The sequence below is a fragment of the Oncorhynchus mykiss genome, chromosome 11 (assembly GCF_057628025.1).
Source record: "Oncorhynchus mykiss isolate SJ-2025 chromosome 11, ASM5762802v1, whole genome shotgun sequence".
NCBI classification, from domain to species: Eukaryota; Metazoa; Chordata; class Actinopteri; order Salmoniformes; family Salmonidae; genus Oncorhynchus; species Oncorhynchus mykiss.
The window spans coordinates 69,856,086-69,879,636 of NC_143032.1; the positions used below are offsets into that span (position 1 = coordinate 69,856,086).

Sequence of the window (23,551 nt, forward strand, 5' to 3'; positions counted from 1 at the left end):
AATTTTGCAGATTAACACTGGAGTGATAAATGATCAGATGGTCATGTACAGATATATTGGTGTGCAAAAGATCAGAAAAGTAAATAAATAAAAACAGTATGGGGATGAGGTAGGTAAAAATGGGTGGGCTATTTACCGATAGGCTATGTACAGCTGCAGCGATCGGTTAGCTGCTCAGATAGCAGATGTTTGAAGTTGGTGAGGGAGATAAAAGTCTCCAACTTCAGCGATTTTTGCAATTCGTTCCAGTCACAGGCAGCAGAGAACTGGAACGAAAGGCGGCCAAATGAGGTGTTAGCTTTAGGGATGATCAGTGAGATACACCTGCTGGAGCGCGTGCTACGGGTGGGTGTTGCCATCGTGACCAGTGAACTGAGATAAGGCGGAGCTTTACCTAGCATGGACTTGTAGATGACCTGGAGCCAGTGGGTCTGGCGACGAATATGTAGCGAGGGCCAGCCGACTAGAGCATACAGGTCGCAGTGGTGGGTGTTATAAGGTGCTTTAGTGACAAAACGGATGGCACTGTGATAAACTGCATCCAGTTTGCTGAGTAGAGTGTTGGAAGCAATTTTGTAGATGACATCGCCGAAGTCGAGGATCGGTAGGATAGTCAGTTTTACTAGGGTAAGTTTGGCGGCGTGAGTGAAGGAGACTTCGTTGCGGAATAGAAAGCCGACTCTAGATTTGATTTTCGATTGGAGATGTTTGATATGAGTCTGGAAGGAGAGTTTACAGTCTAGCCAGACACCTAGGTACTTATAGATGTCCACATATTCAAGGTCGGAACCATCCAGGGTGGTGATGCTAGTCAGGCGTGCGGGTGCAGGCAGTGAACGGTTGAAAAGCATGCATTTGGTTTTACTAGCGTTTAAGAGCAGTTGGAGGCCACGGAAGGAGTGTTGTATGGCATTGAAGCTCGTTTGGAGGTTAGATAGAACAGTGTCCAAGGACGGGCCGGAAGTATATAGAATGGTGTCGTCTGCGTAGAGGTGGATCAGGGAATCGCCCGCAGCAAGAGCAACATCATTGATATATACAGAGAAAAGAGTCGGCCCGAGAATTGAACCCTGTGGCACACCTAAAAAGACTGCCAGAGAACCGGACAGCATGCCCTCCGATTTGACACACTGAACTCTGTCTGCAAAGTAGTTGGTGAACCAGGCAAGGCAGTCTTCAGAAAAACCGAGGCTACTGAGTCTGCCGATAGGAATATGATGATTGACAGAGTCGAAAGCCTTGGCAAGGTCGATGAAGACGGCTGCACAGTACTGTCTTTTATCGATGGCGGTTATGATATCGTTTAGTACCTTGAGCGTGGCTGAGGTGCACCCGTGACCGGCTCGGAAACCAGATTGCACAGCAGAGAAGGTACGGTGGGATTCGAGATGGTCAGTGACCTGGCTGTTGACTTGGCTTTCGAAGACCTTAGATAGGCAGGGCAGGATGGATATAGGTCTGTAACAGTTTGGGTCCAGGGTGTCTCCCCCTTTGAAGAGGGGGATGACTGCGGCAGCTTTCCAATCCTTGGGGATCTCAGACAATATGAAAGAGAGGTTGAACAGGCTGGTAATAGGGGTTGCGACAATGGCGGCGGATAGTTTCAGAAATAGAGGGTCCAGATTGTCAAGCCCAGCTGATTTGTACGGGTCCAGGTTTTGCAGCTCTTTCAGAACATCTGCTATCTGGATTTGGGTAAAGGAGAACCTGGAGAGGCTTGGGCGAGTAGCTGCGGGGGGGGGGGAGCTGTTGGCCGAGGTTGGAGTAGCCAGGCGGAAGGCATGGCCAGCCGTTGAGAAATGCTTGTTGAAGTTTTCGATAATCATGGATTTATCGGTGGTGACCGTGTTACCTAGCCTCAGTGCAGTGGGCAGCTGGGAGGAGGTGCTCTTGTTCTCCATGGACTTCACAGTGTCCCAGAACTTTTTGGAGTTGGAGCTACAGGATGCAAATTTCTGCCTGAAGAAGCTGGCCTTAGCTTTCCTGACTGACTGCGTGTATTGGTTCCTGACTTCCCTGAACAGTTGCATGTCGCGGGGACTATTCGCGGGGACTATTCGATGCTATTGCAGTTGAATACTGTAGCTAACTGAATGAAGGGCATCTAATTTGAATTTATTTCAGAAATTTGAGGAACTGTATACAACTGTAAAGAGATCTTTTATAAAGAGATAAATCACAACATGTAATCAAATCAAATCAAATGTATTTATATAGCCCTTCGTACATCAGCTGATATCTCAAAGTGCTGTACAGAAACCCAGCCTAAAACCCCAAACAGCAAGCAATGCAGGTGTAGAAGCACGGTGGCTAGGAAAAACTCCCTAGAAAGGCCAAAACCAAGGAAGAAACCTAGAGAGGAACCAGGCTATGTGGGGTGGCCAGTCCTCTTCTGGCTGTGCCGAGTGGATATTATAACAGAACATGGCCAAGATGTTCAAATGTTCATAAATGACCAGCATGGTCGAATAATAATAGGGCAGAACAGTTGAAACTGGAGCAGCAGCACGGGCAGGTGGACAGGGGACAGCAAGGAGTCATCATGTCAGGTAGTCCTGGGGCATGGTCCTAGGGCTCAGGTCAGTTGAAACTGGAGCAGCAGCACGGCCAGGTGGACTGGGGACAGCAAGGAGTCATCATGTCAGGTAGTCCTGGGGCATGGTCCTAGGGCTCAGGTCCTCCGAGAGAGAGAAAGAAAGAGAGAAGGAGAGAATTAGAGAACGCACACTTAGATTCACACAGGACACCGAATAGGACAGGAGAAGTACTCCAGATATAACAAACTGACCCTAGCCCCCCGACACATAAACTACTGCAGCATAAATACTGGAGGCTGAGACAGGAGGGGTCAGGAGACACTGTGGCCCCATCCGAGGACACCCCCAGACAGGGCCAAACAGGATCAAAGGATCCTGTAACACTGTGTGTATTCTTTCTTTGTACATAAGGAAAACATCTCATTCCAGCTGTCTCTCGTGGCAGATGATTGCCTATGGTTGTTTCAATATACCATATTGTATACTAAGTTGTTACCGGTAAACGCCATGCAGACCAATGAGTATACTATGACGGATTTAGTGTTTCCCAACAGTTTATGAGGTCACTGTGACTGGGAAATATTGACTTATGTGCCTGGATAACAAATCCCTAAAAGAGGATAGTTTGGAAATTATAGTTTCAATTAAGACGATGTGCTTTCCTTATTGTCAGCACAAACAGCTATAAGGAAGAAGAAACACATGAAAGGACATCCGACACTATGGGTGCGTCCAAAATGGCACCATTTTCCTTATATAGAGCCGTACTTTTGACTAAGTAGTGCACTATAGAGACTTCGGAGCCATTTGGGATGCACTCAATCTGTTGTCCTAGCGACGGGCTTGACAATATTCCCTCAGGCCCTTTGATTTAAATAGTGTGAATATTTATGTTCTATAGGTGTTTGGCTGTTCCTAATGTGTGCAGTCTGCAGGAAGATAAAGAGGACAGTTATTGCCAGGATAAATGGCTATTGATTATAGGAAGCTTGTCCTGCCAAAGGAAGCATTAAGGGCACTTCATTATCTCATCATTATCAGGTACACAATGGATGTGAAGAAGAAAAGGCACAATGAATATGCTCCGTATTAACTCTGTCCTGGTTAACACCTTTGTAAAAAATACAATCCATATAATCAGAGTAATCCAACATCATTGTAAATACACTTTATCAGATTAAAAAATAAAACATTTACATAGAAAATATATTTAAAAAATGAAAACACTGAACTGATACCAAATAATTACATTGTGATTATCTAAATAGCTATACCTATCATTGGAGGTTGCTGAGGGGAGAACGGCTCATAATAATGGCCAGAGCGGCACAAAAGGAATGGCATCAAACACCTGGAAACCATGTTTGATGTATTTGATACCATTCCACTGATTCCCCTCCAGTCATTACCACGAGCCCCAATTAAGGTGCCACCAACCTCCTGTGAACCTATCATCTATCGTGTAAGTCAATACATGCCAAATTCAAATTGTTACGCAAATCAATGCATGATTTGAAGTGAAAGAGAGTTCCAACTGTGTGTAGAATTCATCCTTTACACTGTAAAATAGACTGCTTTACAGCTAACTGCATGCAACAATGAGACATGGCAGTAATGGTAGAATATGTGAACAACTGGTAAAGATATGGAGGATGGATGGGACAGACAGACAGAACAGGTTTTTAAAATGCTGTGCAACCATTCTATGGGCTGGTTGAAGTCAAAAGGAAACGCAATGCACTAAGAATGATCAGACACAGTAATACGAGGTGCTAATGGTGTGCATGGACCTGTACTGTTTCCCATGTCTCCAGGCTGGTCCATCCATCACTGTTGTCACGGGCCAAGAAAGTTTGATTACGCCTAGTCCAACCACTTTCATGCAGTCTGTAGGGACAACAAGAAATAGACAATCTGTACCAAATAAATGTATTGTATGTCATTATAGCTTGTCTACGTACACTCGCAACCTGGATTTGTTAGACCTACGGTGGTAGGCTATATATTGGTGGTTTCTGCCACTGAAGGTATGCTATACCAGATAACCTGGTGACAGGGGACTCTGAAAAACATGACAAGATAAGAGCTTGATCTTCTAAAAATAATACCTTCCTATCTCATAGGCAGCAACACATGACGATATCCCCCCCATCTCCCTCCACGGCCATGGGAACAGGTGCAACCTGGTATGAATAAAGCGGTAGACCAACACAGCAGGAGAAGACAGTAAATAACATGGTCTGGTGCTCTGAATTCCCTCCACACTCACAAAGCTGAGTAAAGGACACACACGATACAGTATATCAGTGGTTTATGACACTCAGACCTATACCGAATGTATTTCTATGGAATTAGGATTATGGAAAGCACAAATGGTGTTGTGTGGGTGTCGGAAAGTGGATGTGGCAGACTGACTGGGGTGTTTCAGGTTTCAGCTATAAGCTGACATTCAGCAGCAGCTTTTCCAATGTAAGCAATATCTTCCCTAGGGACATATAGGGGAAATAGTGAGGATTTAAAGTCACTTGCTGCATCCTTATGATCTGTGGAAGTCTTAACACCTACATATCGGCGCTCTCATTTCCATCTCATTTCCGCCTCAATTTGTTACTCAATGACCAGACTCTCTCTGGGGAGCAATAACATCTCCCACAGTAAACTGCATTAGTTTAATTCCTCCTAGGATGTTGCCAAAAAAGACGGCTGGCGCCAATTAGTTGTCAATAGTCAATGTCATTAATCACACCCACTATCACCCTTTGTGGATGAGTAGATGTACTGTACGCATGGATCAGAATGTGCTAACTCATAGTGGTTGACCTGCATTTGGGGAACTTTACCTATACATTCCTTACTCCTTCCATCATTCCTAATAAATCCAGCACTTTTTTCAACAATAATGGTCAAATGTAAGTAATTTTGTGAAAAAATGCATCTCTACAACTTTACTTTGGTATAGTAACCTAGATTATATAAATAATGATGCTTTCTGTGAAGTGAATCAAATGCACTGATAGTGCAAGTGAGAGGGTGACAGCAAGGAGGTCAGACATCAGAGCCCTGAGGAGCCTGTGATAAACTTCAATGCCACACTCAAAAGTTCAGACTCCCTGCTGTGCTAGGCCAAGACATGAGCTGCTTTCTGTAAATTACAATGTTCAAACCTGATGCCCTGACTGCTATCCCTGAAACAGATAATCAATGATGCATTCATAAAATATTTATGTGAAATTCCCATAGATGGGCATAATTTATGGAGAATCGTAGGCTACTTACATGCACAAAATGTATATCAAGTATTGCCACCTAAGCTGTACTGTTGTCCTCAATTGACTAGATTGAATGTTCAAATTGCGCCCTCTACAGTAGACTTTTGGGATTCATACAGATTACATAAAAAAATATTTAAAAAAATACTGGGCAGTTGATTTAACCAATGGTTGAAGGGCTTAAAACAAAAAATCCAATGAGAAATGTGCACAGGCTTGTTTTTGAAGTAGGAGGAGCAAGATGGCTGCCATCAGTGGGGGCCTTCAGGTTCCTTGGGGTGTACTTTGACTCTAGGCTGACCTGGGCAGAACACATTTAGAGAGTGGTGGGAAAGTGTAAGAAGGTGCTAAATGTTATGCTCTGTTTGACAGGGAAGAAGTGGGGGGCTTGGTTGGATCAACCTACAGGGACATGGGTGTCTCATCCTGCAAAAGGGATTCTACAAATATGCTGGGAACATGAGAGAGGACAGAACATGAGCTTTGGGTGGGTGGGTGGGTGGGTGGGTAATACCCAGGCGAGGGAGATGGGACGCTATGGAAGGGAGTTTAGCCCCACGGCAGTTATTCCTGTGAACCCACCATGGCTACCCCCTCCTCCAGTAGTTGATCTCGAAGTGTTGGAGAGACTACGGAAAGATAGGGAGGGGGTTGATCCATCTGATTAATTTAATAGACATCTGGATATTGTATATCAGGATTTTGTGACCATTTACACAGATAGGGGAACGAGGCAGCTGATGTACTGACTAAACAAGCACTTAGTAGTGGGGATGTGAATGTTTCAATGAGCAAGGCAGAGGTAAAAAGTGGTGGTGCCGAGATGGCAGGAGTAATGGAACAGAGACACTAAGGGCAGACATTTATTCCAAGTTCTTCGGAAAGTTCCAAATCAAATCAAATTGTATTGGTCACATACACATGGTTAGCAGATGTTAATGTAAGTGTAGCGAAATGCTTGTGATTCTGGTTCCGACAGTGCAGTAATATTTAACAAGTAATCTAACAATTCCCCAACAACTACCTAATACACACACATCTAAAAGAGGTGAATGAGAATATGTACATATAAATATATGGATGAGCGTTGGCCGAGCGGCATAGGCAAGGTGCAATAGATGGTATAAAACAGAGTATATACATATGATATGAGTAATGTAAGATAGTTGAAATCGGAGGTTTAAATACACCTTAGCCAAATACATTTAAACTCAGTTTTTCACAATTCCTGACAATTTATCCTAGTAAAAATTCCCTGTATTAGGTCAGTTAGGATCACCACTTTATTTTAAGAATGTGAAATGTCAGAATAATAGTAGAGAATTATTTATTTCAGCTTTTATTTCTTTCATCACATTCCCAGTGGGTCAGAAGTTTACATGCTACCAAATACTAGTTGAGTGTATTGCCGTATTTTTTTTTTACTTGGGTCAAATGTTTCGGGTAGCCTTCCACAAGCTTCCCACAATAAGTTGGGGTGAATTTTGGCCAATTCTTCCTGACAGAGCTGGTGTAACTGAGTCAGGTTTGTAGGCCTCCTTGCTCGTACACGCTTTTGAGTTCTGCCCACAAATTTCCTATATGACTGAGGGCAGGGCTTTGTGACGGCCACTCCAATACCCTGACTTTGTTGTCCATAAGCCATTTTGCCACAACTTTGGAAGTGTGCTTGGGGTCATTGTCCATTTGGAAGACTCACTTGTGACAAAGCTTTAACTTCCTCACTGATGTCTTGAGATGTTGCTTCAATATATCCACATCATTTTCCTTCCTCATGAAGCCATATATTTTGTGAAGTGCACCAGTCCCTCCTGCAGCAAAGCACCCCCACAACATGATGCTGCCACCCCCGTGCTTCACGGTTGGGATGGTGTTCTTCGGCTTGCAAGCCTCCCCCTTTTTCCTCCAAACATAACGATGGTCATTATGGCCAAACAGTTCTATTTTTGTTTCATAAGACCAGAGGACATTTCTCCAAAAAGTATGATCTTTGTCCCCAACCGTAGTCTGGCTTTTTTATGTCGGTTTTTCAGCAGTGGCTTCTTCCTTCCTGAGTGGCCTTTCAGGTTATGTCGATATAGGACTTGTTTTACTGTGGATATAGATACTTTTGCACCTGTTTCCTCCAGCATCTTCAAAAAGGGCCTTTGCTGTTGTTCTGGGATTGATTTGCACTTTTCGCACCAAAGTACGTTGATCTCTAGGAGACAGAACGCATCTCCTTCCTGAGCGGTATGACGGCTGCGTGGCCCCTTGGTGTTTATACTTATTGTTTGTACAGATGAACGTGGTACCTTCAGGCGTTTGGAAATTGCTCCCAAGGATAACTTGTGGAGGTCTACAATTTTTTTCTGAGGTCTTGGCTGATTTCTTTTGATTTTCCCATGATGTCAAGCAAAGAGGCACTGAGTTTGAAGGTATGCCTTGAAATACAGCCACAGGTAAACCTTCAATTGACTCAAATGATGTCAATTAGCCTATCAGAAGCTTCTAAAGCCATGACATAATTTTCTGGAATTTTCCAAGCTGTTTAAAGGCACAGTCAACTTAGTGTATGTAAACTTCTGACCAACTGGAATTGTGATACAGTGAATTATAAGTGAAATCATCTGTTTGTAAACAATTGTTGGAAAAATTACTTGTGTCATGCCACTCCACTTTGTCCATGTACAGGCATTTCGCTTGTTTGATTGCCTTGCCTTGTTTGGTTGCCTTCAGACATATTCCGAGACCTCTTTCCATGGTTAAATGCGGTGGTTGCCACCATCCATCCACGGTTTCTGGTTAGGGTAGGTTTTAATAGTCACAGTGGGTACGACTTCTCCAGTGCACTTCCTTATAAATTCACTCACCGAGTCAGTGGATAGGTCGATGTTATACTCTGAGGCTGACCGGAACATATCCCAATCCGTGTGATAAAAACAATCTTAAAGCTTAGATTTTGATTGGTCAAACCACTAGTTACTGGTACGTCAAGTTGGGTAGGAGGGGACGGCAGGAAGAGACAGAAGAGAGGAGGCTATTTTCATAAGACTAAGGGTGGGACACAGCCGGATGAATAAGACTTTAAATGTGATTGGAAAGGATCCAACAGGAAAATGTGGTTAATGCCAGGAAATAGAGACAGCAGAGCATGTACTGACTGATACAGTGTGGGCAGTATGAGAGGGAAAGACAGAGGCTGAGATCCTGTATGAGGGAGAAGGGGATACAGGAAATTAGTTTAAAGAGCATGCTGAGCATAACGTCATTAGATACAGTCTCAAATATTTTTTTAAAGAGAAACCGCTGGCAGGATCCAGGCTGCATCACCGGCTGTGATTGGGTGGCGCACAATTGGCCCAGCGTCGCCCGGGTTTGGCCATCATTGTAAATAAGAATTTGTTCTTAACTGACTTGCCTAGTTAAATAAAGGTTATATAAAAAAATAGGTAGCATTTCGTTTCTTCGTGTCTCTGGCCCACACTCCAGTACAGTATATGGCGGTAATGCATCATAAAATTGGATGGCAACCGCAGATAAACCACCGAAGAAGAAGAATGGCCGCCACCATGAGCAAGTCTAATTGTTTTCGGTTGAGCAGTTTTCAGATATTTGATTTAATGTTTAATCAGCGAAACAATCATAAATTAACATGTCTGTTTACGATTGTCCTTATTTTAACGTGGCAGTGTCTGGCAGACGATGGCTACGAAATGGATGACTTTTTAAAAAGGGAGCACTCGCTTACCAAACCATACCAAGGTAACGTTGGGCTGTCTTTTGCCGGTGTTGTGTCGAAAATCTCTCCCCCTTCGCGTTCTTCTTTGCTGCGACCTGTTTTGGTTTCAGAATTATTTTATCTTTTGATTTCCAGACAACGTATACAAATATTGACATTGAGTCTTCTACAAAACCAGTATTGAGTTAATCAGAAATAACTTACTGCATAGCTAGCATTCGCTATTGTCTCTAATGTTGCGATATGGGTATTGGCAGTATAGTGTTAACCCACCTAGCTAACAAGTGCCACCTTCATTGGATTGCATTTATTGCGCAATGATTCCCAATACGGGAAGGTGGTAGATTATTGATAGTAAAATAATACGGTGTAGTTATGTAAATGTGTAGAGAATTGTGTTATCCAAGGTGGATCACCACAATAAACAACCATTTAATGATGACATTATGGGTAGCAAACTAGGTATTTTACAAATGTAGCTTCTGCATTGATCCCTCTAAAAAGGACAAGAGTTCGGTTGAAGTGCAACATTTACCTGGAGCTAACTTTGCAGATAGCACTACACGGTGATTTAAAAAGTCACTCAGTCGATCAAAAACATTTTTGCTAAAAGTATTATTATATTCCTCTTTAATTTACAATCTGTAGAAACATTTAGAATAGAAAGGTTCAGAACTTTTGTGAAACATCACAGCAGTGTTGAAAAATATATGGCAAATAAAATAAATTGATGGTGTTGGGGGATAGATGGGAAGGTTTGAGTGGCTCTGAAGGGTGAGATTTAAAACAACAAGATGACAAATGTAAAATATGCTGTGTCTGAGAAATTTATATTTTGAATTTTTGTGAAACAGCACAGTTAAAAATATATGTCAATGTAGAAATCAAGCTGGATGGGAGGGGTTGATGGTAGCTGAAGGGTGGGATTAAAAACAAACGAAAGTTAACTGTTGTAAAGTGCATTGGGTCTGTAAAATGTAAATAGTATGTATAAACTTGAAGTAGGAACCTAAGTGTTGTTGTCCATTAGTTTACTCCAATTAAGAGGGGTGGGTAGGGTTAAGGGAAAATAATAAAGACAAATATATTGAAAAAATATGTGCCAAAAATTACAAGAATGTGCAAAGCTGTCATCAAGGCAAAGGGTGGATACTTTGAAGAATCTCAAATATAAAATATATTTTGATTTAACACTTTTTTAGGTTACTACAATATTCCAAATGTGTTATTTTATAGTTTTGATGTATTCACTATTATTCCACAATGTAGAAAATAGTAACAATAAAGAAAAACCCTTGAATGAGTAGGTGTGTCCAAACTTTTGACTGGTACAGTGTATATAAAGGACAAAGATCGTGATTTGTTCTCAAAGGTGAGCTACAATATTCTCACATTGCTGTGATACAGTGGTGAGACCACTGGACAAAGATGCCTATATCAAGTTATGCATAGGGATTGATTGTGTTTGTTTGGGTAGGGGTGGGCTCCTCCAGTTCCTCCCATTGGGACCTGATGGGCAACGCCATAATCACCACTGAGCATGTGCGACTGACCCCTGACTTGCAGAGCAGACAAGGAGCAGTTTGGAGCCGCATTGTGAGTTAAGCGCTCTCCATCCCCAAGTAGATACCAGCACCCACCAGCACACTACTGCTTATCCTTGGACAACCCAAGACTCATACGTCGCTGTATTGTTAAGAACTCTAACATCATAGTTTGTAGTCTGCCGTGCAACCTATAGGCTTAGCAGACACGCCACAAATTACGGCAATCACTTCACCTCATTTGTAGTAACACTAGCATAAATTAGGCCTATTCTTTCTGACTACATGTACTACTCTATATAGGACATAGCATTTGAACATATTATGACAGAGAGCTCTCAGGTAACATGCCGTGCCACAACCTGCTTTTCCTCATTCACTGTACTGTCTATGTCTGCCTGTATGGTCTCCTACCACAGCCCTGTTACCTGAGGGACTGGGAGCTGCAGGTGCACTTTAAGATCCATGGCCAGGGGAAGAAGAACCTGAATGGAGATGGAATGGCTCTGTGGTACACCAAAGAACGCATGCAGACAGGTACTGCACTTGCACTGTCTAACACACAAACCAGGGTTTCCCAAAGGGCACCCTGTCCCCTATATAGTGCTCTACTGTTCAAAAGTAGTGCCCCATATAGGTAATATAGGGTGCCATTTTGGATGCACACCAAGGTTAAAAGATTCAAGTCTCTAGTGTTGTTAATATTACAACGCTGTCAGAATTGCCTCCCTAAAGTGTTGAATGCTGGGGTTTAACACTTGCAGGTCCTGTGTTTGGAAACATGAACCTCTTCACCGGCCTTGGAGTATTTTTGGACACCTACCCCAATGAAAATAATAACCATGAGGTACTCCAATCCCCCCCCTCTGCCCAGTCCCCCTACTCAGATCAAATAGCCTACACTCACTCACTCACTCAGGTGGACAGCCCAACATTTATTTATTATGGGGATGTGTCTATTCCCAAACACTGATTGTGTGTAATTGGTTTGGGTGTACAGTGTTGTGTTTATGCTACGACCTGTGTTTCCTTGCTTCCCTCTTGGACACACAGAAGAAGTACAGCCCTTCAACTCAGGTAGCTACAGTAAACTATCAGCCAAGCCCAGTCATTTTCCCCTGAATTGAATTGCATGTTTTGTTTATTTATAACCTCATCACACCACAACCTGTCCCATCCATGTCGGCCATCACACATCATTTACGTGTCTCTGACTTGTTTGATGGGTGACATGTCTCAACTCTCATCCATTTTGTGCAATATGTGGTACGTCGAAAGACGAGTGTCAGAAGTTGTTCCTGTTTCCCTGAGAATATAACTCTGGCAGAACTTCATGCATTTAGTCAATGGTTGTGTCTGAAATGGCACCCTATTCCCTATATAGTGCACTACTTTTGACCAGAGCCCTATTAGGGGATAGGGTGCCTTTTTAGATGTAACAAGTGTGTCTCAGGTCACTGAATGACAAACACCTGGCATATCACAAATACTTCTGTTTGTCTCTGCAGAGGGTGTTTCCATACGTGTCAGGTATGGTGGGAAACGGGACTCTGGCATATGAGCACGATCGTGATGGCCAGTCTACGGAGCTTGGCGGGTGCACGGCCCTAGTGCGCAACATTCCCCATGACACCTTCCTTCTCATCAGATACACCAAAAACAGACTGACTGTGAGAGAAACACACAGCACCACATTTAATAAAGTAAAAGGTGGCTGTTAGCATTTAGTAACATATTGACCTATGTTTGACCTCATGTCCTACAGATACAGATTGATGTTGATGGCAAACAGCAGTGGCGGGACTGTCTGGACCTTCCAGGGGTGCGGCTGCCTCAGGGCTACTTCTTTGGAGCCTCCTCTGTTACTGGAGACCTGTCAGGTACTGATCTGGTCCACTGTCTGAACATCTTTTTATTTGTTCTATTTTTTATTTAACCTTTATTTAACTAGGCAAGTCAGTTAAGAACAAATTATTATTTACAATGATGGCCTACACTGGCCAAACCCGGACAATGCTGAGCCAATTGTGCGCCGCCCTATGGGACTCCCAATCACGGCTGGTTGTGATACAGCCTGGATTTGAACCAGTGTGTCTGTATTGATGTTTCAAGCACTGAGGTGCAGTGCCTTAGACCGCTGCGGCACTCGGGAGTCCAAAATCTCAGAACAGCACTGTCTCTGTTACTGGAGACCTGTCAGGGGCTGGTCTGGTCTTCTGTCTGAACATCTCAGAACAATACTTACTGTCTTTGTGTTTCACTATCTGCATTATTGTCAAATATTTTTAGAATCTGATAAGTTCATACTAATCAGATCTATGTCAATTCTGAATGGAGAATGGTGGAAAGCTCGTGGTGTAGCGGTAATGCTGAAGTCCTGGGTTCGATCCCCACCTCCACCCTTCCTAATGTGATCTCTGTTCCTGTCTCCCTCTCTTTTTCCAGTTGTCTGAATAAAGTGTGAAATGTAAAAAATGTATTAGGAAATATTCTGAATGTTGAATTGTGTTAATTTCTCCCTTCCTGTCGTTTCCAAGACAACCATGATCTGATCTCTATGAAGCTGTACCAGCTGACCGTGGAGCGTCCTCAGGAGGAAGAGGAGGAGGAAGAGCTCACTGTCCCCAGTGTTGATAACTTTGAGCAATTGAATAAAGGTAAGATTATACAATGGCAAGGTTTTCACATCTTGCATGCATCATTTAATCGTTTTTGCAGAAATTGTTTGTTTTAGAAAATGTGTGATAATTGTTTTTGCCTGTCTATTTCAATTAATGCATTTGATTTTAATGTCTTAATTTCATGATTGTGTTTGTCTTTCATTACAGTGGAGGTGCAAGAGGAGGGGATGAGTGGAGTCCAGCTCTTCTTCACCATAGTCTTCTCCATCATCGGTGTCTTCGTACTGGGAGTGGTGGCGGTCGTCATGTACGGGCGCTGGAAGGAAAACAGCCGCAAACGTTTCTACTGAGAGGAGAGAGGGATAGTCCGTCAGCATCCCAAATGGCTCCCTATATAGTGCACTACTTTTGACCAGGGCCTATAGAGCTCTAGTCAAAAGTAGTGCACTCCATAAGGAATAGGGTGGCATTTGGGATGCTGTCTGAGAGAGGGGGATAATCTGTGAAGGAGCGCAAGAGCCTGTGAAGGAGCACATAGATTTTTAAACAACATACAACCAACATGCTGTCTGCCATACATAGCTTTACTACATAACAATCCCCTTACTTCAATAATACCTCAACTGAGAGAAATGAACCTATCTCAGCCAAAATAAATCAAATGTGACCCTTTTCATTTTTAATACTGTGAGATTCGTCTTTGTTGCCCTTTATTTCACCTCCGTGTTGAACACATGCCGAAGTTAGCTATCGTAGGAAAGGAGACCATGACCTGTGAATCGCTGACACTGTCATCAGCACACTGCACTCGCTGTGTGATGTGCATGATGGCTGTGAGAATAGTGCTCTGTGGTTGGTATTGCACTATAGCCTTGCTGTCATGTTCTGCCGTTGAGACACAGAAGTGTTTGCACTGACATGAAACGCCCACAAGAAGTATTATATTAAGCTGCCACAATAATTGTGTAATGAGAGATATAATTGTTCTGAACTTAAGTGCCTAGCTAGGGCCAGTTTAAGATCAGGGCCCATATCCACAAAGCATCTCCGAGTAGGTGTGGCCTTCTAGATGGTAATGAATAAGATTATATGGACGGGGGAGCTGATCCTAGATCAATGCAGTAACTTTTTGAATACAGGCCCATGAATCACTATGTACACACACAACCTCTAGTTGACAATTCTAGCCTCTAGCCCTTGACAATTCTGTATTGCTGTGCTGTAACTACCATCGATATATCGTACTGTGCAGGTCATTGGATGCCACTCCCATTTGTTTGATCAAAGTTACACACTCCGTTTTCTCTGAGACTCTCGACCCTCCTTTGTAGGTTTTAAGTTAACAAACCGTTGTTTACCAGCCATTGTGTCAAGCACACAACTATCTCAAGCACTTAATTGAAACAGATCGTCTCACATGTGGCGAATATATTTATTGTAATGAATTAAGTGTTTGTGTTAACTCGATTTGAAGTAACTGTTTGTCTAGTACACCAACAAATGTCAACCTTTTATTTGACCTTTATGATTGATCAATTGTGTGTTGTTGATCTGTGAGTGTTTTTGTTGTTTTCTATGTTGACATGTTTTTACCCTGTAATGAAAAACTACACATTGACCATCCACATTGAGCCTCAAATGTGAACTGAGTTATCTGAAGTGGTTGTGTAGGAATGGTGGTTCTGTTGGGTATGGCTGAACTGTAACCCCTAAATAAGTAGCCTTAGTTTGTAATCTAATTTACAAAGCTACATTACCGATCCTCTCCAGCCACTTATTTCCTGGTGCCTTACCTGGGTTCGCAGGATGTTGGTGGCACCTTAATTGGGGAGGGCGGGCTAGTAGTAATTGCTGGAGTGTAATGGTATCAAATACATCAAACACATGGTTTCCAGGTGTTTGATGCCATTCCATTCCAGACAATATTATGAGCCGTCCTCCTCTCAGCAGCCTCCACTGCGGTTGTATTCTATTCATTAGTGCAAACTGGAGTAAAACCACTGGCGTAGCACATTTTATCTCGGCCTCATGGCGAAATGTGTAAAATACCATGAGATTAGCTATAATACTGCTTATTTGGACCTTGAACTGCACTATGCCACTGAGTAAAACGGTTTAGGTAAACGGTTAACATTGCAAAAAGTTTTGCTATGGTTTTCACTAATGAATACGACCCAGGATATGTCAGTTTATAGGAGGTCAAAAGTCGTATGTGAGACCCTCCAGCGGTGTATTTCTGTTTGTTCATAACGAAGCCCGAATGGATGGGGCTCGATGTGCTGTTTTCACACAAAATGTTTACTTAATTAAATGTTGACGTCTCTAGTTAATTATGTTTGGGGCTGTGTGATATGACAGTAATTTATTGTCATCATAAGATATCTTGAAGAAACCCACTCAAACTTTACTATTTAAATAATTATTTCAGAGGAATGAAAATGTAAAGTTTTGAAATTTACCACTAAAATATTATCTTGTTTGTGTACATGAAGAGAATGTGCACTGTAGTGCTCCTGTGTCAAATCTTTTTGAATAAACGTTTCTAATCTAAAACATTTATAATCTTGCCCATTTGGAAACATATTTTGCCATGTATTTTTACCTCTCTTAAGCCTTGTTCACATTGCAGGGCTTAATGCTCAATCAGTTTTGTTTTTCAAATCTGTTTTGGAATACTGACAGTCCAAACAGCAAGTTACAAATGACCAAATCGGATTTGTGTGTGTTCAGCCAGCAGTAATTTGCTGACATGGCTACAATAGTTGTCATAGTAATGACGGGTGTGTGCGCAGTGTTGTAGGCCGATTTGGTGGTGGTGCTTCCTAACACTCGGAAGTTATGTAGCAAGCTAAGGTGACAACAATGTCTGCAATGGACGTTTCACAGTTGATTTGAATGTTCAATATCATAGTGTACGAACACTTTTAAAACCTCAAAGGATAAGATGATCCAACTTTCAAACAAGTCATTTTTGTCTAGCCACAGAGTCAACTAGCTAGCTAGGCGGCTGTTTCGTTTTTTTAGCACATTCACTAATTTGTTTGTAAACAATTAACAAGCTAGTTAGCTACCACATGTTCTTGTCAACTGTCAACAGAGTAGTTAGCAAGCAACAAGATATGCCAAATTACAGTCTTAATACCACTTTAGGGCAAATAAATCAGATTTGACCGTTCAGACAGGAGTTGCATGGCCAGGAATCAGGATTGTATCCGACTTTAAACCACCTATGAAGGTGGTTTGAAATGTGGCTTTAAATATCCTTTTCCATGTGCTTTTTGGCTATTAAGAATGGCACCGGAGGGGAAGGCTGCCGTTTTACGAGCTCCTAACCAACTTTGCTAATTTGTTCGTTTTTTCACATTGTTTGTAACTTATTTTGTACATAATGTTGCTGCTACGGTCTCTTATGACCAAAAATAACTTCTGGACATCAGAACAGCGATTACTCACCTCGAACTGGACAAAGATTTTATCTTTAACGCGTCCGACGTGAAGGATATACTGCATTCTCGGGAATGAGCCCAAATCCCCGTCATTTGCGAGAAGAAAAGATGGAGAAAAGGGGGGCCAAGGTCGGGCTGACTTCTGAGAATTCGTAGGCAAGTGAGTAAACCCCCACTACCATCCATTCTATTGGCCAACATGCAATCGTTGGAAAACAAAATGTATAATATACAATCAAGACTATCCTACCAACGGGGCATTAAAAACTGCAATATCTTATGTTTCACCAAGTCGTGGCTGAACGACGACAGATGATATAGAACTGGCGTGATTTTCCATGCATCGGCAGGACAGAGAAGCTACTCTGTCTGTAGCTGGTATGACGAGGGGTGGGCGTGTGTGTCAATTTGTCAATAACAGCTGGTGTGCGATGTCTAATATTAAAGAAGTCTCGAGATATTGCTTGCCTGAGGTAGAGTACCTTATGATAAGCTGTAGACCACACTATCTAACAAGAGATATTATTCGTAGCCGTCTATTTACCACCACAAACCGATGCTGGCACGAAGACCCCATTGAACCAGCTGTATAAGGCCATAAGCAAACAAGAACATGCTCACCTAGAAGCGGCGCTCCTAGTGGCCCTGAAAGACGTCCCTGAAAGAATTTCACAGGACTCTATGTAAACTGGAAACCATATATCCTGAGGCTGCACTTGTTGTATCCGGGGATTTTAACAAAGCTAATTTGAGAACACGGCTACCTAAATTCTACCAGCACATTGATTGATGTACCTGCTCGAGCAAAACACTGGACCACTACTTCTCTAATTTCCACCATGCATACAAGGCCCTCCCACACCCTCCCTTCGGCAAATCTGACCATGACTCCATCTTGTTGCTCCTCTCCTATAGGCAGAAACTTAAACAGGAAGCGCCCGGGCTTATCTCTATCCAACGCTGGTTGACCAATCGGATTCTATGCTTCAAGATTTCTTCGATCATGTGGACTGGGATATGTTCCAGGTAGCCTCAGACAATAACATCGACATATACGCTGACTCGGTGAGTGAGTTTATTATGAAGTGCATAGGAGATGTTGTACCCTCTGTGACTATTAAGACCTTCCCTAACCAGAAACCATGGATTGATGGCAGCATTCATGCAAACCTGAACGCGCGAACCACCGCATTTAATCATGGCAAAGCGACTGGAAACATGACTGAACACAAACAGTGTAGTTATTCCCTCCGCAAGGCTATCAAACAAGCAAAGTGTCAATATAGAGACAACGTAGAGTCGCAATTCAATGGCTCAAATACGAGATGTATGCGGCACGGTCTACAGATAATCACGGATTACAAAAAGAAAACCAGCTCCGTCACGGACATCGACGTCTTGCTCCCAGACAAATTAAGCAACTTCTTTGCGTGCTTTGAGGACAATACAGTGCCACCGACATGGCCCGTTAACAAAGACTGTGGGCTCTCCTTCTCCGTGGACGATGTGAGTAAAACATTTAAACTTGTTAACCCTCTCGACTGCCGGCCCAGATGGCATCCCTAGCCGCGTCCTCAGAGCATGCGCAGACCAACTGGCTGGTGTGTTTATGGATATATTCAATCAATCCCTATCCCAGTCTGCTGTCCCCACATTCAAGATGACCACCATTGGTCCTGTTCCCAAGAAAGCTAAGGTAACTGAACTATATGACTATCTCCCCACAAAGTGCATTGAGAGACTAGTCAAGGATCATAGCACCTCCACCCTACCTGATACCCTAGATCCACTCCAATTTGCTTACTGCCCCAATAGGTCCACAGACGATGCAATGCCACCACGCTGCACACTGCCCTATCCCATCTGGACAAGAGGAATACCTATGTAAGAATGCTGTTCATTGACTACATCTCAGCATTCAACACCAAAGTACCCTCCAAACTCATCATTAAGCTTGAGACCCTGCGTCTCAACCCCGCCCTGTGCAACTGGTTCCTGGACTTTCTGACAGGCCGCCCCCAGGTGGTGAAGGTAGGAAATAACATCTCCACCCCGCTGATCCTTAACACTGGGGCCCCACAAGGGTGCTTTCTCAGCCCTCTCCTGTTCTCCCTGTTCACCCATGACTGCGTGGCTGGCCATGCACGCCTCCAACTCAATCATCAAGTTTGCAGACGACACTACAGTGGTGGGCTTGATTACCAACAACAACGAGACAGCCTACAGGGAGGAGGTGAGGGCCCTCAGAGTGTGGTGTCAGGAAAATAACCTCTCAACGTCAACAAAACAAAGGAGATGATCGTGGACTTCAGGAAACAGCAGAGGGAGCACCCCCCCATCCACATCAATGGGACAGCAGTGGAGAAGGTGGAAAGTTTTAAGTTCATCAGCGTACACATCACGGATAAACTGAAATGGTCCACCCACACAGACAGCGTGGTGAAGAAGGCGCAACAGACTTAAGAAATTTGGCTTGTTACCAAAAACTATTTTAAAGATGCGCAATCGAGAGCATCCTGTTGGGCTGTATCACCGCCTGGGACGGCAACTGCACCGCCCTCAACCGCAAGGCTCTCCAGAGGGTAGTGTGGTCTGCACAACGCATCACCGGGGGCAAACTACCTGCCCTCCAGGACACCTACAGCCCCCGATGTCACAGGAAGTCAAAAAGATAATCAAGGACAACAACCACCCGAGCCACTGCCTGTTCACCCGGCTATCATCCAGAAGGCGAGGTCAGTACAGGTGCATCAAAGCTGGGACCGAGAGACGGAAAAACAGCTTCTATCTCAAGGCCATCAGACTGTTAAACAGACATCACTAACATAGAGAGGCTGCTGCCAACATACTGACTCAAATCACTGGCCACTTTAATAAATGGATTTAATAAAGGTATCACTAGTCACTTTAAATAAAGCCACTTTAATAATGTTTACTTATCCTATATTACTCATCTCATTTGTATATACTGTAGTTTAAACCACCTTGCCTATGCCGCATGGCCATATCTCATCCATATATTGATATGTACATATTATTATTCCATCCCCTTACATTGTGTGTATAAGGTAGTCGTTGTGAATTTGCTAGATTACTTGGTATATATTACTGCACTGTCGGAACTAGAAGCACAAGCATTTCGCTACACTCACATTAACATCTACTAACCATGCGTATGTGACCAATACGATTTGATTTGGTCCTCCCACTGCGAATCGGGAAACCATGCCGGTTAAATTAGGCGACAGATGATGAAGTTCACAAGGTGGTGAAAGTGCATGGTATGAGCTTGATGATCCTTTCCAATAAATGTCAAGGGTCGTATTCTGGTGACATGGTGATCCCAATGCTTGACTTCTGTTTTGACAAATACATTTAAAACATTCTCGCTCTTTTCCATAATCTCATCATGTAGACTAGCCTTCCCGCACTGTCTCCGAGCTGTTGGCTAGAGCCGATGTGCCAGAGTAGGCACATTTGCTATTTAACGCGACAGTTTTTGTAACAAAACTATCCATAGAGTTGAAAAGGGGAAACACAGTGAACATTCGATTTTTATTCAGAACATGAAAATGTAAGCAATTTTTTTTTGTGCACTAGACATCACGCACTGATTTTTATCTGCGACAAGTCAGTTTGGTGGAAAATACAACTGGAGGGAAAATGCTCATATTTTCTTTATGCGGATTTTAGAATATTTTCATGAAAATCTGTCGCAACTGGATGGAAAGGTTTGAATGGAATGCTAGTGTACTTCCTGAATTGACTGGAATTTAAATGGAATTGTCCCCAAGCCTGATAGATAAACATTGGACTGTTTTACATTGGTAATTACTCAATACTGTAAACAAAGTAATTATCTGTTTAGCCAAGGCCAGGAGGTGAAGATGACTGGTGTTTATGTTTGAGCGGCAGATAGCTTAGTGGTTAAGAGCTTTGGGCCAGTAACGGAAAGCTCACTGGTTCAAATCCCATTGAAATATCTTTCGATGTACCCTTTAGCAAGGAGCTTAACCCTAATTCCTCTGTATTAGAGTGTATGCTAAATAACTAAAATGTTAATAGTAGAGGATCAAGTGAAAGGGACTCCACCCACTCTGTGAATGTATGAAAAGGTCCTTGCATATTAAGATTGGCTTTGCGCTCTATTCATTGCTCTGGCATTTACTTGTAACTTCAAACATTGTGATTCTGTGTATAGAGGGGCGACTCTACTGTGAAGTATATATTTCACTTAGGTGTCTGACAACAAATATTGTCCTGCAGAGTTCCCTTTGATTCTTCTTTCTCTCTTCTTTCTGTCTTATGTCACCTCCAACCCTTACCTGTCAACAGTCAACACCCAAAAGTATAGTGGTACCCAGGTATTATATCTGCTGTTTTAACTGAGGGAACGTTGTGGACTAATTTGTATCGATTTGTTTGTACGGTACCGTGTCCTCTTCAGTGATTTTTAGTTTTTACAGTAGATTTTACTGAGATATTATAATTTACATTATTATTTTTATTAGATTTTTGTTTTGTTTCAGACACAGCTGAAACAACAGTAGTACAGTCGTGGCCAAAAGATTTGAGAATGACAAAAATATTAATTTTCACAAAGGCTGCTGCCTCAGTTTGTATGATGGCAATTTGCATTTACTCCAGAACGTTATGAAGAGGGATCAGATGAATTGCAATTAATTGCAAAGTCCCTCTTTGCCATGCAAATGAACTGAATCCCCCATAAACTTTTCCACTGCATCTCAGCCTTGTCACAAGGACCAGCTGACATCATGTCAGTGATTCTCTCATGAACACAGGTGTGAGTGTTGATGAGGACAAGGCTGGAGATCACTCTGTCATGCTGATTGAGTTCAAATAACAGACTGGAAGCTTCAAAAGGAGGGTGGTGCTTGGAATCATTGTTCTTTCTCTGTCAACCATGGTTATCTGCAAGGAAACACGCACCATCATCATTGCTTTGCACAAAAAGGGCTTTACAGGCAAGGATATTGCTTCCAGTAAGATTGCACCTAAATCAACCATTTATCAGATCATCAAGAACTTCAAGAAGAGCGGTTCAATTGTTGTGAAGAAGGCTTCTGGGCGCCCAAGAAAGTCCAGCAAGCGCCAGGACTGTCTCCTAAAGTTGATTCAGCTGTGGGATTGGGGCACCACCAGTACAGAGCTTGCTCAGGAATGGCAGCAGGCAGGTGCGAGTGCATCTGCACGCACAGTGAGGCAAAGACTTTTGGAGGATGGCCTGGTGTCAAGAAGGGCACCAAAGAATCCACTTCTCTCCAGGAAAAACATCAGGGTCAGACTGATATTCTGCAAAAGGTACAGGGATTGGACTGCTGAGGACTGGGGTAAAGTCATTTTCTCTGATGAATCCCCTTTCCGATTGTTTGGGGCATCCGGAAAAAAGCTTGTCCGGAGAAGACAAGGTGAGCTCTACCATCAGTCCTGTGTCATGCCAACAATAAAGCATCCTGAGACCATTCATGTGTGGGGTTGCTTCTCAGCCAAGGGAGTGGGCTCACTCACAATTTTGCCTAAGAGCACAGCCATGAATAAAGAATGGTACTGACACATCCTCCAAGAGCAACTTCTCTCAGCCATCCAGGAACAGTTTAGTGATGAACAATGCCTTTTCCAGCATAATGGAGCACCTTGTCATAAGGCAAAAGTGATAACTGAGTGGCTCGGGGAACAAAACATCGATATTTTGGGTCCATGGCCAGGAAACTCCCCAGACCTTAATCCCATTGAGAACTTGTGGTCAATCCTCAAGAGGCAGGTGGACAAACAAAAACCAACAAATTCTGACAAACTCAAAGCATTGATTATTCAAGAATGGGCTGCCATCAGTCAGGATGTGGCCCAGAAGTTAATTGACAGCATGCCAGGGTGGATTGCAGAGGTCTTGAAAAATAAGGGTTAACACTGCAAATATTGACTCTCTTCATGTAATTGTCAATAAATGCCTTTGACACTTATGAAATGTTTGTAATTATACTTCAGTATCTGACAAAAATATCTTAAGCCACTGAAGCAGCAAACTTTGTGGAAATTAATATTTTTGTCATTCTCAAAACTTTTGGCCACGACTGTACAATAAATAATAATGAGGACAATTGACCTTTTTTATTATAGATTGTTGATGAGATGTTTGAAAGTTATATCACTTAAAATCACCACAACCATTTAAGTTTCAGTGAAATACAAAAGATCTGATTATGTAAAGTAAATCTAGACTTAAAAAGTAAACTGCAGCAGGCTCTGACAATTAGTGGCATACTGTCAGTCATGGCTCTGTAATGGTAAATCATGCAATAAATTGGATTCAGTTTAAATTGTGTATGAAATGAAAAATATGCTTGGGTCAGGCCCCATGCTGGTTTGCCATACGGAACAGTGCTGTCTTGTCA

The 23,551-nt window shown here is 42.8% G+C and overlaps 1 protein-coding gene across 2 annotated transcripts; it reads left to right on the forward strand.

The window, feature by feature from the left end:
* The first annotated feature begins 6,662 nt into the window (after nt 1-6,662).
* Nucleotides 6,663-16,245, forward strand: LOC110536283 (VIP36-like protein). Of its 2 annotated transcripts, XM_021621998.3 has the most exons (9): nt 6,663-9,550; nt 11,005-11,123; nt 11,491-11,608; nt 11,836-11,918; nt 12,125-12,148; nt 12,580-12,741; nt 12,837-12,951; nt 13,609-13,728; nt 13,900-16,245. In XM_021621998.3, exons 1-9 carry the CDS (start codon nt 9,286-9,288, stop codon nt 14,040-14,042), a joined length of 1,149 nt encoding a protein of 382 aa, XP_021477673.3. In that variant the 5' UTR covers nt 6,663-9,285; the 3' UTR covers nt 14,043-16,245. The 2 variants fall into 2 exon arrangements, with proteins under 2 accessions (XP_021477673.3, XP_021477674.3); XM_021621999.3 differs by lacking the exon at nt 12,125-12,148.
* The last annotated feature ends 7,306 nt before the right edge of the window (nt 16,246-23,551 follow it).

What these genes read in the sequence shown, in the direction of transcription:
- LOC110536283 (XM_021621998.3), top strand. Translation starts at nt 9,286, where the DNA reads ATGGCGGTAATGCATCATAAAATTGGATGGCAACCGCAGATAAACCAC. An exon ending in AGTACAGCCCTTCAACTCAG is followed by an intron (nt 12,149 to 12,579) that starts GTAGCTACAGTA and finishes TTGTCTCTGCAG; the next exon opens with AGGGTGTTTCCATACGTGTC. An exon ending in CTTTGAGCAATTGAATAAAG is followed by an intron (nt 13,729 to 13,899) that starts GTAAGATTATAC and finishes CTTTCATTACAG; the next exon opens with TGGAGGTGCAAGAGGAGGGG.